An 18,234-nucleotide genomic window follows, 5' to 3' on the forward strand; every position below is an offset into this window, starting at 1 on the left:
ACACACGTTTAGGGAACACAACACTCACCTCCCTCTTGTACTAGAGTGCCTAGGCAAAGCAGGCTTGGTAGTAAACTCCAAGAAATGTCGCTTTTGAGAACGTCAAACACTAGTTCTAGGCCACCTAGTGGCCAAAGAGGGCATAAGACCTGGTCCAGCGAAAACGGCTGCGGTCGAAGCGTTTCAGGAACCTCGCTCAGTAAAAATCTATGAAGCTTCTTGGGCGTTTGCTCATACTTCCGTCAGTTTATTCGCGGACTTGCTCACATCGCGTACCCGCTGACATGTACGTCTTCTTCAAAAAGGCGTTCGCTTTGACTGGACCCCAGAATGTGCGCGTGCTTCTCGTGAACTGGAGTTCCGTTTGACGTCCAATCCAGTTCTCAAACACTTCGACCCCTTGGCTCCCACAGAACTGCAAACGGATGCTAGGGGTATTGATGTCGGCGCTGTTCTTCTTCAACGCTTCGACACCAAAGAACACGTCGTAGCGTACACGAGTCGCTCTCTAGGCAAGCCCGAGCGCAATTACACTGTCACAGAACAGGAATGTCTCGCGGCGATTTTCGCAATGCAGCGCTTTCGGTCATACTTGTATGGACGCCTTTTCACCATCGTGACAGGCCATCACTCTTTGTGCTGGCCCGTCAACCTGCGTGATCCATCTGGTAGGCTTACACGTTGGACACTCCGTCTGCAGGAGTACAACTTCACCGTTTACTATAAAACCGGTCGACGGCACGCCCACGTCGATTGCCTGTCGCGGCTACCTCTTCCCACGACGGACTGTGACGCGGACAACTTTGACCGCTACGTCGTATCCTTGGATACCGCATCTGCTAACCTCAATACATGGAAGACTGAGCAGTAAAACGATGACATTTTAAAACAACAACTTGCTCCCTAACAAAAATAAAACGTGAATCGTGTTAGCACATGTAATGAGCTTCTATACAAGAACTATTCTACGACAGATTCACTATATCTCCTGGTGGTCCCGAAACGTCTGCGCACTTCTGTCTAGCGGGTTTTGCGTGACGAACCAGCCTCCGGTAATGTGGGAGCAGCTAGAACGCTTTGCCGTCTTCAAGAAATATTTTACTGCCCTAATATCCATGAGACTTATCAGGCTTATCATACGATAGCTTACTAGTATCCTGCCTAACGGTAACTCCGTTAGACAGGATAACAGTAGGCATCGCAGCAGACCAAAGATCTGATCAAGAAACGCTGATGTATGAAAGCCTACAGCTAGAATAGAACTGGCAGAACTTTCCAAGTTAATCAACAAGCGTAAGACAGCTTACATAAGGAAGTACAATATAGATAGAATTAAACATGCTCTCAGGAACGGAGAAAGTCTAAAAGCACTGAAGAAGAAACTAGGAATAGGCAAGAATCAGATGTATGCGTTACGAGACAAAGCCGGCAATATCATTACTAATGTCAATGATATAGTTTAGGTGGCTGAGGAGTTCTCTGGAAATTCATACAGTACAAGTGGCACCCACGACGATAATGGAAGAAATAATAGTCTAGACGGATTTGAAATCCCACAAAGTAACGCCGGAAGAAGTAAAGAAAGCCTTGTGAGCTATACAAAAGGGGAAGGCAGCTGGGGAGGACCAGGCAACAGCAGATTTGTTGAAGGATGGTGGGCAGATTGTTCTAGAAAAACTGGCCACCCTGTATACACAATGTCTCATGACCTCGAGCATACCAGAATCTTGGAAGAACGCTAGCATAATCCTAATCCATAAGAAAGGGGACGCCAAAGATTTCAAAATTATAGACCGATCAGCTTACTGTCCGTTTCCTACAAAGTATTTACTAAGGTAATCGCAAATAGAATCAGGAACACCTTAGACTTCTGTCAACCAAAGGACCAGGCAGGATTCCGTAAAGGCAACTCAACAATAGACCATATTCACACTATCAATCAGGTGACAGAGAAATGTGCGGAATATAACCAACCCTTATATATAGCTTTCATTAATTACGAGATAGCGTTTGATTCAGTCGAAACATCAGGAGCGATGGTGGCATTACGGAATCAGGGTGTAGACGAGCCGTATGTAAAAATGCTGAAAGATATCTATAGTGACTCCACAGCCACCGTAGTCCTACATAAAGAAAGCAACAAAAGGCCAATAAAGAAAGGTGTCAGGCAAGGAGATACGATCTCTCCAATGCTATTCACAGCGTGTTTACAGGAGGTATTCAGAGACCTGGATTGGGAAGAATTGTGTATAAGAGTTAATGGAAAATACCTTAGTAACTTGCGATTCGCTGATGATATTGCCTTGCTTAGTAACTCATGGGACCGATTCCAATGCATACTCACTGACGTGGAGAGGCAAGGCAGAAGGGTGGGTTTAAAGATTAATTTGCAGAAAACAAAAGTAACGTTTAACAGTCTCGGAATAGAACAGCAGTTTACGATAGGTAGCGAGGCACTGGAAGTGGTAAGGGAATACATCTACTTAGGGCAGGTAGTGACCGCGGATCCGGATCATAAGACTGAAATAATCAGAAGAATAAGAATGGGCTGGGGTGCGTTTGGCAGGCGTTCTCAGATCATGAACAGCAGGTTGCCATTATCCCTCAGGAGAAAAGTGTATAACAGCTGCGTCTTACCAGTACTCACGTTCGCGGCAGCAGCCGGGGGGCTTACGAAAAGGGTCATGCTTAAATTGAGGACGACGCAACGAGCTATGGAAAGAAGAATGATAGGTGTAACGCTAAGGGGATAAGAAGAGAGCACATTGGGTGAGGGAAGACAGCAGAAATGGGTGAGGGAACAGACACGAGTTAATTACATCTTACTTGAAATCAAGAAAAAGAAATCGGCATGGGTAGGGGGGAAGGTAACACATGTTCAATAAGGGTTACGGACTAGATTCCAAGGGAAGGGGAGCGTATCGGGGGGCGGCAGAAAGTTAAGTGGGCGGATGAGATTAAGAAGTTTGCAGGGACAACATGGCCACAATTAGTACATGACCGGGGTAGTTGGAGAAGAATAGAATAGGCCTTTGCCCTGCAGTGAACGCCACCACCCTGATGACGACGATGATGATGCATCAGACGACGCGGCAGTACGTGTCAGGCTGCAATGGAGGTCAACGTTGCAAAAGTCTCACAAGTACTCCTCCTGGTAGACTACACCCTGTGCCACCCCCAAAGACTCCATTCGAGCAAGCCGGCATCAACCTTCTCGGCGCGTTTCCACGGTCCTCTAACGGAAATCGCCAGAATCGAAGTGTGCACTGACCACCTGAGACGCTACTGTGAGGCGGCTGCAATATCATCTGCTACGGCAGCCCACGTGTGCATTTTCTTGCTACGTTTTATTATTATCCGACACGGGTCTCCTAACGTTGTTATTAGCGATCGTGGGTGACAGTTTACTGCAGATGTGGTTCAAGAGAGGCTTCGTCTATGTTCAAGTTTTCGACACTCTAGGCCGTACCATCCGCAAACAAACGGCCTTACGGAACCCACCAATGTTCCCACGAACATGTTGTCCATGTACGTCTCGATGGATCACAAGCACTAGGACCGCGTTCTACCTTTCGCTAATTCTGCATTTAATACCACCCAGCAGGAAACTACCGGCTACAGCCCCTTCTTTCTCGTTTACGCTTGACCGCCATGTTATACCCTTGATACGATCTTCCTATTTATGAACCACAATGATGCCTGCATATCTGAGACCATCTGTCGTGCAAAAGAAGCCCGCCGCCATGCTTATTTGCACACCCTTGCTTCACAAGAACGCTCAAAGGCACGTTACGACCACCGACACCGGCACGTCACATATGATCCAGCTGACTTAGTGTGGCTGTGGACGCCTGCCAGAAAACGTGGGTTGTTGTGCGAAAATCTACTGGGGCGCACTATGTTGCACCTCGCGTTGTGTTAGACCGTATAAGTGAATTGACGTACCACATAGCGCGTCTCCTTTCAAATGGTCGACGCTCTTCAAAGACTGAAGTGACTCATGTTGCCCGCTTGAAGCCCTCCACAGCTCGAGATGCTGTTTGACTTGCCCGGCGGGCTTCGGCTGGGCGGAGGGGTCTGTTATAAGCGTGAAAGTTGTGTATGATTTGGGTATATGCCCCCAGCAACAGTGGGACACGGAGTAAGAGAGGGGGCAAGAAGTCGTTCGCCTAGCCATAACGGAACTTCGACTGGCGCTCAGGGCCGTCGGTTTTCTTCCAATAAACCTTCTCTACACAGAGAGTAGCCCGCAGCAATATATCCCGTTGGGAGATGTCTGTACAGTCGTATATTTGTGTTTTTTATTTTTCGCCCCACCGTACCGTGGTAGTATTCAGCAGACTAGGTGGAGTCTACCCAGCGTAAAAATAAGGTTGGAATGCAGTAGCTTGTTAGATACTCTGGATTCAGATAGCGAATATTAAAAGTAATTTGCGTGGTTAGTAGCAATATTCGTCTTTAGCATGCATGCTAAGGATGTTATGAGTGCCCCCTTTGGAACCAAGCTCTTGATACTATACTGCCTAATATCCTACCTAGGTTAAACAATGAAAAACGAGAAAAAAAAACACTATGAACTACCACGCCCAAATTTTCTGATCCCCTATTGCGAACTGTGCTTTTGTACGTCTCCGCCTTTGTCATTTCCCTACTTTACTTCCACCAGTCCTCCAGTCGCCTCTTACTAATGTCTATTGCGGACATGTTTGCTTTACCACTGCTCCCTCGGAACCCGAGGGCTTCAAGGAGGCCAGTGGTCCCTAAATCGACCGCTGGGTACACGTCTTCATATTCTAATAAAACATGCTCCGTAGTTTCCCTAGCTTTACCGCAGCAAGCACATGCTTCTTCTTCTTATATCTCGCTTTATAGGTGCGTGTTCTAAGGCATCCCGATCTCGCTTCGAAAAGTAATGAGCTTCCCTTTGAGTTATCATAAATGGTTTCTTTCCTGATTTCGTTTTTTCCTCTTAAGTAGTTACTCATGGCAGGTTTCTTTTCCATTGCCGCCACCCATGAGATTAATTTAGCCTCGCTGACTTTCCCCTTGACCTTTTTGTTGCTGTGTTGTCCACCCTACAGGCCGCATACTTGCTGGTAAGCTCCCTAGTTCTTTTCCTCCACTGTGAATCAATGTTTTTCCTGTACAGATACCTGAACACTTTCCCAGCCCATTCACTTTCCTCCATATTCCTCAGCCGTTCTTCATACTCAATTTTACTGCGAGCTTCCCTCACTTCAAAACTAGTCCAGCCCATATCACCCTGCACAGCTTCATTAGTACTCTTCCCGTGAACGCCCAATGCGAGGCGACCCACTGACCTTTGGTTCCCGTCGAGTCCTGATTGTATCCCTGATTTATCGCAAACAACCGCATTTCCAAAAGTAAGTCCTGGAACCATTACACCTTTCCACATACCTCGGAGGGCCTCGTACCTATTGTATCCCCATAGCGCTCTGTGCTTCATTATGGCTGCATTTCGCTTCCCTTTACTGTTATGGTTTTTTCCTGTGTTTCCATATATCCATCGCCTTCGTTTATCCATATACCAAGGTATTTATTTCTGTTACCCGAGGTATTTCTTGGCCCTGTATCTCCACTGTCTGTTCACTGTTTTCATTGAATATCATAACACCTGACTTTCTAACACTAAATTTCAAACCTAAATTGTTGCCTTTCTGTCCACAGATATTAGCCAGACGTTGAAAATCACTTTGCTTGTTAGCTAGCAACACAATGTCGTCCGCATAAAATAAACCTGGGAGTTGCTGCTCTATTGCTGTAAAAGCCTGTTTGTATGAGATATTACCCGATATTACTTCCTTCTAGCGCCCTCTCCATCCTCACCATGTACATCATAAACAGCAGTAGGGATAAAGGGCCCCCCTGCCTCAGTCCCTTGTTGATATGAACTTTCTCCTCGCTCCTCATCCCTTCCCATTCAACGCAAACGGTATTTTCTAGGTAAATCTCTCTCAAAAGCTGTAGACAATTGTTACCTAAGCCTTCCCCTTCCATAATATCCTACAAAATGTTGTGGTCTACGTTGTCGAAGGCTCCTGTAATGTCTAAAAAGGCCACATACAACGGTCTGCTTTCTGCTTTTCATATTTCAATACACTGAGTAAGAACAAACAATTTATCATCCAAACGCCTACCTATTCTGAAGCCATTCTGAAGCTCTCCCAAGATGCCATTATTCCATGCCCATGCTTGAAGCTTTAATTTGATTGCCTGCATTGTTAGCCTTTATATTACCGATGTAATGGTCAACGGTCTATACGAGCGAATTCTGTCTTTCTCCGCCTTACCTTTATAAATTAAGTTCATTCTACTTTCTCGCCAACTGTCTAGTACTTGTCTGTCTTTCAAAGTTTTTTCCACTGCTTTCCCCAGAGCTTCCTTACCTTTTGGTCCTAGTTCATTTATCAGCCTAACGAGAACCTCGTCTAGCTCTGTGGCTGTGCGCTTAGGAATTTTCTCTTCCACTTTCTTCCAGTTTAAATTTGTCAGCACCAGCTCCTTTTCCCCTTGGGTCTCTTTCATGCTCTTTTTTTAATCAAGTACAACCTCGTCATTGCCTTGGAAAGATTCGGCTGTTGCTTTTCGGATGTAATTTATTGTCGCTTCTCCTCCCAGTCTGTTTTCATCTTTGTCTAGGATATCTTGTATTGTTGTAATAATTTTATGTGGTTCCAAAATATTCTAGGTGCGGTCTTCTTTTTCTCACGTATTTCTGACAACCAACGTTCACTTTCACCTTTTAATTTTGCTTGCACCAATATTTGAACCATAGAATTTTCTCCCGTTATATTTCCCATTTACTGGTTACTTCATCCTGTGGCAACTGCGCCTTCTTTGTCGGCCTGTGCTCTCGAGATCCTTTCTGTCGTTCGGCGATCGCTTCTCGTATCTCTTTGTTCCACCAGCTTTTCGGTTTCTTTTTTCTTTTCCAACGAACATGTTGTTTCTCTTTCCGTATTTCTGTCGTTATTACACTTAGAAGCTCACCATATTCCCTCTCTTTAGTTGGCCATTTGCCAAGTTATTCCTCAACTCTAGTGACTGTATTTGCTATTTGTCCAGCGTTCAAATTTCGACTGGCCATCTTGCTCTCCTTGCTCTCTTTCCCAACTACATATCCCATTTTCAACATGATGCGTTTATGGTCACTCCCTATGCTGTGAAACCCTTCCTCATCGATGACAATTTCTCTCAACTTATCATGAATTCCTTCTGTCATCAGACAGTAATCAATGGTCGATTGCCGGTTTCCCACTTCCCACGTGATCTGTCCTTCACACTTAGGCCCTGTATTCACGATCACGAGGCTATGTTGCTCACAAAGGTCCAGCATTGACTTCCCGTTATTATCGGTATAGCCATCTAAATCCTGTATGTGGGCATTCATGTCACCTAATAGGACAATTTCAGCACCATTCCCGAAACCCTTAATATCAGCGCTTATGCATTCCACGAACTCTTTATTCTTCTCTGTGCAATTTTTTCCTGTCCACAAATACGTAACGCCCAGCCAAGTTTCTTTCCCACTTATTGTACCTGATAACCAAAGATGCTCTTGACATTGTGAATTTACTCTTTGTCATTTGGCTCCCTGAAGGATGAGCGTTCCGACTCCCCCTCCCTTTCTTTCCGACTTAGTTCTGTTGCACCTTCCCAAACATAATTCTCAATAACTGACGGCTACTCTGAGTCTCTAAGGTGCGTTTCTGTAACCGCATACACCCCTGTTTGTTCTCTGTGTAACTGCTCCTCAGTCTCTGCCCACTTTTCCTTTCTTCTGCCGCCCTTCATGTTTATGTAGCCTATTGCATGGCGAGCTCTTTTTCTTGTTTTCCTCCTTTTTCTGTTATCGACGGCCATGCTCTTCTGATGTTCCCCTAGAGGACCTTCTTCATTACTACCTACTCTGACCTACTGAGCGCCCGCGGGCGCCCTAAAAGAGCTACAGCGCGGCCACCAAGTCGCCAGCCCACTTCTAGTGCTAGCCTGTAATTGAAGTGGATCCGTCTCGTTTAAAACCACCACATCTTCTCACTTCCCTGTTTACTTCGTAAACCTCAAAGCCTTTCTCTCGGGTTATTTTCCATATTGCCTCATTAGCAGCCACTACGGCTCTTTGTACGTGACTGACACGCACAGGAACCTCCGGCACCGTGCACACCATGATCTGCACCTGAGGGGATAGCTCACGCAAGTCGTGCACCCCCTTCGCCAAGCGCTGGGCTAGTCCTGGCCCTTTCCTGTTTAGGACGTCATTTAGCCCACCTGCTACTATGATGAGGTTGTGCACGTGGGCATTTTCCGCGAGCTTTTCTTTTGCTCGGTCCATGACAGAGCCCAGTGTGCGCCCTGGAAATGTCCCTACCGCCACTCTTTTGTCGCCTTTCACCCTCTCCACAATTGCTTTCGAGCACCCAGCCAGGTTTGAATAGCCAGAGATAATCACCCTTCCACTCTCTCAGACTACGTCTCCCTGCTTCCCTTTGTCATTTTCCGCGTGATTCGGACTCGACAAGGGGCATTGTCCCCTAGACTCCTGCTTTTTCCGCGTAGCGGCCTCAATAAAGGGGCTGCTCTTTCCAGCTAACCCTTCATCCCCCTGCCTGCGTTCCACGTATTTCTCTGACCCTTCAGCGCCTGTCGCGTTGGGGGTCTGCGTTCCATTTTCACGCACATTCTAGGTCACAATGGCGGCCCTGTACAGCTTTTCCTCGGCTGCTTCAACTTCTTCAACTTCAACTGCTTTCAACTACCTTTCATGCCTCACGCTCCCTGTTTAGCTCATTTTTGAGCTGTTGGACCTGTTTGAGAAGCTCTTCCAGGAAAGCCTCCATTTTCTGCAGCCTAGTATCGACATCACATTGTGTGCCGGTTGATTCGAAGCCCTCTCCATTCTCCCCCGATTCCTCATCTGCCTTGAGTGACCCCCCCCCCCCCCTCGCGTACTGACTGCTTTAACGGCTTGCTCGCCATGTATTGCACGGCTTTTTGCAAATACTATAATAGTATATCAATGCCGAGCACGTGCCTTTTAGAAAAAGCCGATACGCACAGGATCCAAATCCTCAAGATGCCGCAAAGCAACTCTCACCACTGTTTCAAAAACAATCAATGCCGCGGAGACCGAAGGTATGACACATTCTCGCACGCGCTAAACCACGCGGCCACGCTCTCAGTTTTCTACCAAACCCGCACAGTAAAACCACTAATAGCTATTTGTCTTGCCACTTCCAAGCTACTATTTAAAGACTACAAACACTCAACGGCCCACCAGGCCGCACGTTTTAGAACACGCGGCACGAAAGGACGCTCTGATCATCCTGCAAAACAAATGTACACGAAGCACACCCGCGCACCTGAAATACGAGAGACAAAAAAAAGGAAAGAAAAGGGAAACCCCCCAATTATTATTTAAATGCAAAAAACCAGCAAATAAAAACAAAAGCAAGCTCAAAGCATGCACATAAACTTATGATTTCGTCGTCGCCACGGAGCCCCGAAAAGCACGCCCATTCGCCACAAAACCCAAAGTTTACCCCACAATAATCCGCGCTATCTGCCGAGAGAGATGCAAACCACGACTAAAGAAATCTTCGGCGCGGCAGCCTCGTTCCGACACCTTATCTGTTCTTCCACCGTGGTTGAGAACGCTGCGATGCCATAGCGCATGAGGGCAGTCACATGGTTTTATTTCGTATTGCTCGGGCTTTTTTTTAAACGCCGAGAAAATTACCACACACATTCTACGTTGGCAGAAAAAATAGGATTGGTCGTTTCTGAATTCCCTATACAATATCACGAAACGCACTTGAAGCTAAAGTGAATATAACAAATTTCAAATAATTGATCCCTGGTAAAGAATTATTCGGAATATAAAAAAATATTTTGAGGAGCGCCACAGGATGGCAAACCATATGTCGTTGGTTTCCCCCAACTGCGGTGTGCAATTTTTGTTAAATTCTTGGTTCAATTACGTACCAAACCCTGTCTATACACGTTCCATTACTTAAAGCCTTTCTCTCGCTTGCTGTACTTCTACACATCGCAGTTTGTTGAACTACGTTTGTTAGAGCATTTAAAGCTGACAAATACGACATATATGGCTTTACAGCACGCGAGAAGTTGTTGCAATGTTTTCTGAAGTTTAGGAAGAATTATATTTAGAATTTCTTGGTATATTTCTGAACGTATATGTGAGACATCACTAATGTCCGCTCCAGATGTTTCAATAGCTGCAGCATATAGAACTGTGTGTGTACGTAAGTGTAAACTTGATATTCAATGAATCTTTAATGAAAACGGTGGCATCAGTTAAACCTGAGCTCCCTACAGTTGCGACATTTTCACATTACTTTTAAAGGCAATTATCTTCGTCAATTTGCTAACCTAAATTGCAAAAACAAGAACAAACAAAAATGATGTCACCGTTTCAAGGAATACCCCGGATGCTTCTATTTAGACCGTACAGAGTTTTGAGTGACAGATATCATAGCTCTAGTCAATTAGCTGGACTACTCAAAGAGGCGGTTATTTCTTGTGCGAGAAATTGAAATGCATATTGGAATAATTAACAAACATTTAGTAATTACCTTAATAATTGGTTACTTTACGACACATAATGCTATTTACGAATTCTACCCGGTGAATTCGCAAGGCCTGTCCGCTTGAAACATATTTTCAGGATGACACCAGTTTTTAGTTATTCATTCGCAAGGCGTGCGGGGAAAGACATACGCCTTCCAGTTACTTTCGTGCTTGAATACATAAAACGATGGTTTGTTAAAGAGTAAGTGCAATAATAGGGCAACTTGACGGCAAGTTTCATGGCACATAACCTGAAAACCATGTGATTCAAATGAATATGCCTTCAAAACTCACTAGCCACAATTTGTACAATACAAAATGTGCCGTCTACTAATTAGTTAAAATGTTAATTAGTAGTTCTTGCTAATTATCCAATATGCATCTCGGTTTCTGGGGTGAGTAAATTTCTCCGCTAACATAATTACAGTTGCCACAGCGGATATTTCAAAATTCTGCATGTTCTCAAGAAATAACAACCCACATAAGTAGGAAGTTTCGTTTAGAACTATGTTAAAGTATGCGTGGCAGAGAGTGCCTACTCACTTTCCCTTGAGGCAACTGGCGAGGACGTTGGTCATTGTGGTTATCTGGTGGCGAGCCTTGCTCGTGACTTGTGACAAGCGAATGAGCGCAGCCAGTGCTGGGGCCATGGTGTGCGATACCATCTCCACGCAGGCCAGACCGAAGGATATGGCACTGATCGAAAAAAGAAATTATTAAACCACTATGTTATGCCGAACAGCGCACCTACCCTATTGCAAAACCCAGTGCCACTGGGACCCAGTGCCACTGGGACCCAGTGCGCCGGATTATGGGCCCAGTGCAGCGCGCTGGACGCTGTTGCGCTGGGAAGGTGCAGCGTGCTGGGAGGCACTGGGTACTCGCGCGAGAAACAGCTCTAGCGCGTTAAATATGCGGTGCCTGGACGCCGCATATATTTTTTTGAATACAGAAAGCAACAAAGAGCGTTTTAGTGCCATAAAAAAAAAAGAAAAAAAACGTAAAAATCAAACTACTCGACCAGGATTCGATCGCCCGACCTACAGATCCCAAGCCCGGCACTCTACCGCTACGCTACGCCAACAGACGGAAATACACGGATAATTTGCCATGTCAAAGCCGAGAAGCAGTTTGTTTCGCAAAGCTACGGCTTGTACAAGCATGGTTGATGCGCTATCGCCCAGCAACTAAACCTCACGCCTGTACCAGAAAAAAAAAAAGTTGCTGTCCGTATTCAGCAGCATGCTTGGAAGTGCCACAACATCGATTTTCACTTGCGATTGCTATTTTAACTTCGAAAAAAAGTCCTAAATGAACCGCCGACCCGGGACGGTGTATGAGCTGTTACTGCCGATTTCGATAGCCGTTTCTTGTTCTTCACGCAAAGGATATGCAACGTTTCCTTAGTTCAGTGACGCCTTTCAGTCAACACGCCTGTCTAGTCATATATCTTCGTCAGAGAAGCGCAGGCTAGTGCCGGGAGTCTGCGGCGATAGCACATATACCTGTGTTTATGACGCGTCACATCGGCGGTCATCGCTTTTTGTGTTGGCACTGTAGACATGAAAAAAGTGTTTATTTAAGGACACCGATGCGAAAGCTGAAATATAGAGTGATTTATCCTTGTTAGAGTTCTTGATTCCTGAGCCTAGACGCGCCGATAGCGTGAGGACGGACTCGGCGGATACGCTAGGCCTAAGCTTCGGTGGGGACCGATCTCGGCGCGGATATATATAGCTGGCGAAAGCTAAAATGTGTGTATTTGAGCCTCAGAACTTTTTTTTAGTACAATCGGGAAAGTGGAAGCGCACGAATCACCTCAGCTTTGTTATCGGTGCGATAATATCAGTTAGAGATAGGCTTCGAACTCGGGGTCCGTTCGCGCGCGTCTGGACGACTTCTGCATTTCTTGTCCATTCCACAACACTGCGACAACGGCGACAGCTCCCAGTCATACGTTACGTGCGAACTACTAAAAAACGCGGCGTCCTCTACGTTTACGTGGTTTCGTTCAAGAATTTAGCTATCCGCCCAGTCAAAAGGGAAAATTAAAAAAAAAAAATACGAAAGCGATTTTCAGTTTAAAATGTGCATGAATAAACAGGGCAGCTCACGCACCTTTATTCCAAGCTGTGACACGAAATAGGGTTTTATAACCCCTAGATATAGCGTTATTTAGGACAAGAGACTAGTATCAAGCGATGAAACTGTATAAAGCATTTAATATTCAGCAGCGCTCGTCCTTCCGTACTATAACCAGTGCGGCACAAACACAACCAGCGCGGTTTCCAGTGCGAACCAGCGAACAGCAGCGAGAACCAGCGCCTGTACAGCACAAACCAGTGCGCCCCAGCGTCATGGCAGTGGAACCAGCGTCTCTTCCAGTGTGACTCAGCTCTTATCCAGCGTTCTCAATGGTGTCCCAGTGAGTCCCAGCGAGTGCCAACGTACCCAGTGCGACCCAGCGCCAAAAAGCGCGTTGTTTTCACACTGGAAGACGCTGGTTTTTGCAATGGGGTAGCGGTGCTAAAGTTGGTGCACGTCAGTAGTAGGCTAATGCTAGTAGGCTAAAGAGGAAGCCCTACCTCGTAGTCAACTGGTATTTCTATATAGTGCCCAGGAATTAGGATGGATAGATAAATGTATGGATACTTGATAAAGAGATGGATGCTATGCACGCCCCTTTGAAAGGGGGCGTGAATTGCGCCACCAAGCCATATCTTTTTATAACTTGCGAAATGTCTTACCTATCTTATTATTTTTTATCTTTCACCAAATGCGCAGAGCAATTAAAAATGGTGATTATGAATATTCATTGGCATCGGCCTTCAATCGGGGCGGTGACAAGTATTCACCTAGCCTGCTTCTGTGAAGAGGAAGCTTTAGCTCGGGTCCAGCTCTGATGCGCCATATCCATATGCACATAAAACACAGTTTTCTAAGGTAATTCCTAGACCAATTTAATGGAAGTTGTTGCATTTAAGAAAGAAATTTAAATTCTAGTGACGGTTGAAGAGTAATCTCAATTTACCGCCACAATATTTGAAAAGGAATTCTTAAAGATTGGTAGCTTTAAAAAAATGAAGCACGATGCTTGCAAATTTATAGCGCTGTACCAAAAAGAGCTATCGAAGTTGTTTGAGCTGCATTACTTACATAATCCAAAGCGTAAAAATTTCATATGTCAATTTATATCATATATTTATTTTGTCGGTTTTACATGTATTATAAGGTGTAATTTACAGAATTCTGATATACTTTCCAATTGCTGAGCTAAACAGTTGTAAACATGAGAGGTTTGCTTCCTGTGTATTTACGAATTTTTCAAAATTGTTATGACAAATTGAAGAAATGAATAAAAAATTCGCAAACCGGAGTAATTAGATTTTATGTTAATCTTTTAAATGCCACCAACTTCATCAAATTTGTTGCAGTAGTTACCAATTAGTAGAAAAACGATTTAGCGAATTGATGAGTGCAAAAACGATTTCTCATTTCCCATGTAATTGATAAAAACCCCCGAGCTGACGCTTCCTCTTAGGCAGGTATCGGATAGGTACATGGTACACGTTTCTCTGAGGCAGGTACAAGCTTTTTATTCTAGAGTTTCGCATGCATCTCGATAATTGCTTTTATCTTCCTGAAAACAGCTACACTCTTAGGCAAATAGACTGATGAGGAGCTTACGCCATTGTGCGCTCGGTGGATTGCGTGGGCCACAAATATTTGGCGCGTGAGGTGATTCTTGTGCGTCTTTAATAAAGTGCTATGCGCAAAATCTTGTTTTCGACCGCTGCACGTCGACACGTGCAACGCCAGATTACTTCCTTGGCCGGCTCTGAGCGAGCCTCAGTGCTCCCTGACGCCCCGTTTGTCTTGTATTGGGGGCGAGCTCCACCACTGGAAAAGCTGGCGCCACTATCGGCGTGACGTGGAGTGAGGGATCACGTGGACACAGCGGCCGCGTCGGCTGCTTCAGAAGCGCCGAAGTCAGTTGAAAACGAAAGTTTAAGGTCCCACCTGCACCACGGTTCTGATTAAGTGGTGAGGCTTTACTACCTTGGGTCTCTGCTTGACAACATTTGAAAGTACTATAATAGGTAGTGGAGGCGTGCAGCATGGTAGTCTACTGCTCGGTGACGCAGTGCAGGACGTACGCAACGGAGCCCGGTGTCAGCCTTACACGTAGCCGCAGCACAATGAGCTGCGTGAAGGTTGGCTGGCGAGACTTAGAACCGGCAGACAGCCATCGGCTGTAACTCGGATATGCAGCAAGCACAGACGCGAGGAAGATTTCTACTACGGCGCCGGGACTGCGCGATGTTCGGTGAGTAGCAGAAAATGTGCACTGAGACGCTTGCCCGCACCCGCTGCCCGGCTAATGTCATGACGGTTTGGTCTATGAACTTTTTGACGCTAGATACTGGCAAGTTCACTAGAACGGAAAGGGAGTGGTAAGACGCACATTAAAAAAAGGCATGGCATATGCTCATGTTCGTGTTATGAATTAATGCACTAGATTACGAAAAAGAAGTAGAGGGAAATCTCACGCTGAGAAGTCCGATAAAGATACAGTGCGACGCAACTTGCGAAATAATATTGAAATGTCCAAGAATTTAGCAGACAAAAAAAAGATTGAATCGTCGCGACGGCACCTCACAGTCGCAGGAGGCGTCGCAGTGTCTATAACGAGATTATTTTTGAACAGTTCTGATAGCGTGCACGCAACAATGGTTGCTAGTGTGCTGTCAAATTCTCACGTGCCGCAGCCTAGAGTTCACGGCACGGTGCGAAAACGTGCTCACAGCGAAAGCCAAACAATTGCGCGCGGTCGTGCATGCAGACGCACCGTTGCTCGCTGCGAACCCGTGCGATCGCTGCATTGAGGCTTCATTCTGTTATGCCCTATTTGGTTATACAGACAGCATACTATAGGAACATATTTCGCATGGTTTACTCTCAGCGTTTGCCTACCTTTCACGCAAGAAGCCGGTTCGGGAGACTCCATCGCGGCGACCGCGCGCAGTGGCGTTCACTGTACGTATTCGGTAAAGAGATAGCGTCTGTAAACGATTCTGTCCTTCTAGTTCGCCCAAGGTTGTTATTTGGACAGCAAGAAAATTCCCTCGTTTTTAGAGTACTTATATAAATGTGCAGGTGGGCTGCCGCGTGGTGTTTTTAATGAGCGCCGTAAGCGAAACCTATGAGGAGCGCACCGTGTGATCCCTCATACTACAGAAGGCAAGCGCTTCCAACAGAAGGTGACTCCGTGACTCCTCGCCCCCAATACAAGAGCCTACATGACAGGGGAACGTTGTATACCACGTGGCAGCTTCAATCCATGCATCTTTTCGTGTGTTTCTTCTTGCTCTTCTCGGTGGTTGCGTCGTCTCGGTTGACCAGCCTGCACAAACGTGCTAGTTCGTTGGGCGCCAAGAAAATAACCCGCAACCTGACCTTTCAGCAAATTTCTTGACGCGATGTAAAATCTTATGAATATTCGGTATGACGGTAGTCTTCCGCTTGTCAATTGGGGATACAGCGCACTGTTTTTTTTCAATTTGCGTTTCTTGGACAAGTTTCTCAGCAATGATAACAGAAAGAAAACATTCGTGGCTTGACGCTGCGATGTTGTGCACAACGTCCTACTGTGACGTGGTCCCGCGTATATTGGACAGAGTTGTGTTAATGACCATGATTGAGCGAGCAACAGTGAGCATCTGCTTATTCTGCCGACCTATGCCTGGTATTGAAGCTTCCTTACAAGCCCATACGGTCAAAAGATGGTGGTTCATTGGCAGATCATGGAGTTTAGCGCCGTCTGTGGGACAACGAAACAATTCGGGAGGAACTAAAAGATATGGGGCGCCATATGGCAGTGACGTGGAAGTGACGTCATTTTTGTCATCAAAAGCGTGAAATTTCACCTCGTGACATGCCATTTGAGCTGTACTTTGAAATGCCCCACAGTTCGACTCGATGGGCATGTCGAGCTTTTAGCGCGCTAAGCAATGTGGTAACCGTCAGTCATACGGGTGTAGAAATCGTACACAGACACAGAACATCGTTTTTTTTTTGTAGGCCAAGGAAAACTATGGCTGCTGAATAATGGTAGCATCGTGGGATGCCAAGCCCTTCGGTCAGCGCAGTCACACAAAGCCAACTGAAGTAAACAATTATTTGTTGATCATTGGCCATTACTTTAGACTGAACACTTACCACTATGAAACACAGTGCCAACAGAGTGCCACAATACTTCGGAACAACGTCGAGAACCTAAGCAACACAAGGTTCGAGGTGGGCGTACAGTATGGTGCGAACTTCGCGAACATGCTTTTCTGTGCCTCTCAAGAGCTACATTGTTTGCACGTGATGGCATCGTGAGCAGCCCCTTTTTTAGCGGGTGCTGCAAAAGAGAGTTAAACTAGAAGGCTGCATATTCGAGTAGAGTTTATGTTGATGGCCGAATAAAAAGGAGTTCTCTTTTCTTACACGTATATAGCATTGGCGAGAAATATTATTTTCATTGCCTGAAACCGAACTGTACCTTACTTTAATTAAGAAGCGGTTTCAATGTTTCTTCTCTCCTTAAATAGTCGCGCTTCAATCACTGTTCCCATAACGGCTATTGCTTATGTGGGTGACATTCGAGTGTGGACAGCTTTCCACCCAATGCTTTGCGGGCTATTTCAATTGACCTTGCCAGGCGGGTTACTTGAAGTCGTGCGGGATACTAACAGATTCTCGTCCACAGCGCAAGTCTCCCTTACGGAACGACGCCGATGATACGCGTACCTTCGCGTGTGGGTGGCCACCGACGTTTCGACGAAAGGAGCCAGCTCGTCGAGAACGTACCAGCTGGTCCACAGGAACAGGTCAGCGCTGACGGAGAACTCGCGCCACACGCTCTCCAGCAGCGTCATTAGCTGGCTACTCTCGAACACGCTCGCGTCTCGGCGGTACGCCGTTTTCGCCTCGATGGCGTCGGCGAACGCGTTCGCACTGACGCCGGCGAACTTCAGGTCTTTCACCTGCATGCCGGCACAAGAATGCGCTATATTGCAATGCGCCGACAACGTGCGAAAATAGCCCGCGCGGTGCATGTGGGATGCATCATCAAATTCCATTCCGAACTACGACCTTGTACTGCCGTCAAGACTAAACTTCATTGATGTTTACGGTTTAACAAGTACGCGCAGTCGTCGACGCTAGCACATAGATGACCGTAAATAACACCTATTTTCGTCGCCACCTCAGAGAAGTACTAAAAAGTGCGACTTCCAGTTTTATTCGTCTTGGCAAATGTGCCACTGATAAGCTCGTGTCAACCCCGCCTGTTATCGGACTTCTGCTATATTCGCGGTCCTAGAACAATTCCTCAACGACGTCATTCGACATTTGGATTCTTTATCGATTTATTCGCCTCTCATGTCGCTGCTGCATCATTTATTTTTTTATTCAATCAGAAAGACCTCACGGGCCTACGAAGAGGCATAGCGTGAGGGGGCATATGGTACAGTGTATCACAAGATACAATCGGTAAAAAGATAACGATGCATAAACGAATTCATACATTGGCACGAAACAATGAAATTTACATATGTACTGAAAGATTTCAAAAACAAA

The 18,234-nt window shown here is 45.9% G+C and overlaps 1 protein-coding gene across 1 annotated transcript in view; it reads right to left on the bottom strand.

The window, feature by feature from the left end:
• Positions 1–17,654, bottom strand: part of LOC126530609 (uncharacterized) — a 42,793-nt gene extending 25,139 nt beyond the window's left edge. The window contains exons 1-2 of the mRNA XM_050177872.3: positions 17,404–17,654; positions 11,152–11,304 (exon numbers count right to left, since the gene is read on the bottom strand). Coding sequence (XP_050033829.2) covers positions 11,152–11,304; positions 17,404–17,645 — 395 coding nt within the window. The 5' untranslated portion in view covers positions 17,646–17,654. The remainder of the gene's footprint in view (positions 1–11,151; positions 11,305–17,403) is intronic.
• Between the last annotated feature and the right edge of the window lie 580 nt (positions 17,655–18,234).

Source organism: Dermacentor andersoni, chromosome 4 (genome assembly GCF_023375885.2).
Source record: "Dermacentor andersoni chromosome 4, qqDerAnde1_hic_scaffold, whole genome shotgun sequence".
NCBI classification, from domain to species: Eukaryota; Metazoa; Arthropoda; class Arachnida; order Ixodida; family Ixodidae; genus Dermacentor; species Dermacentor andersoni.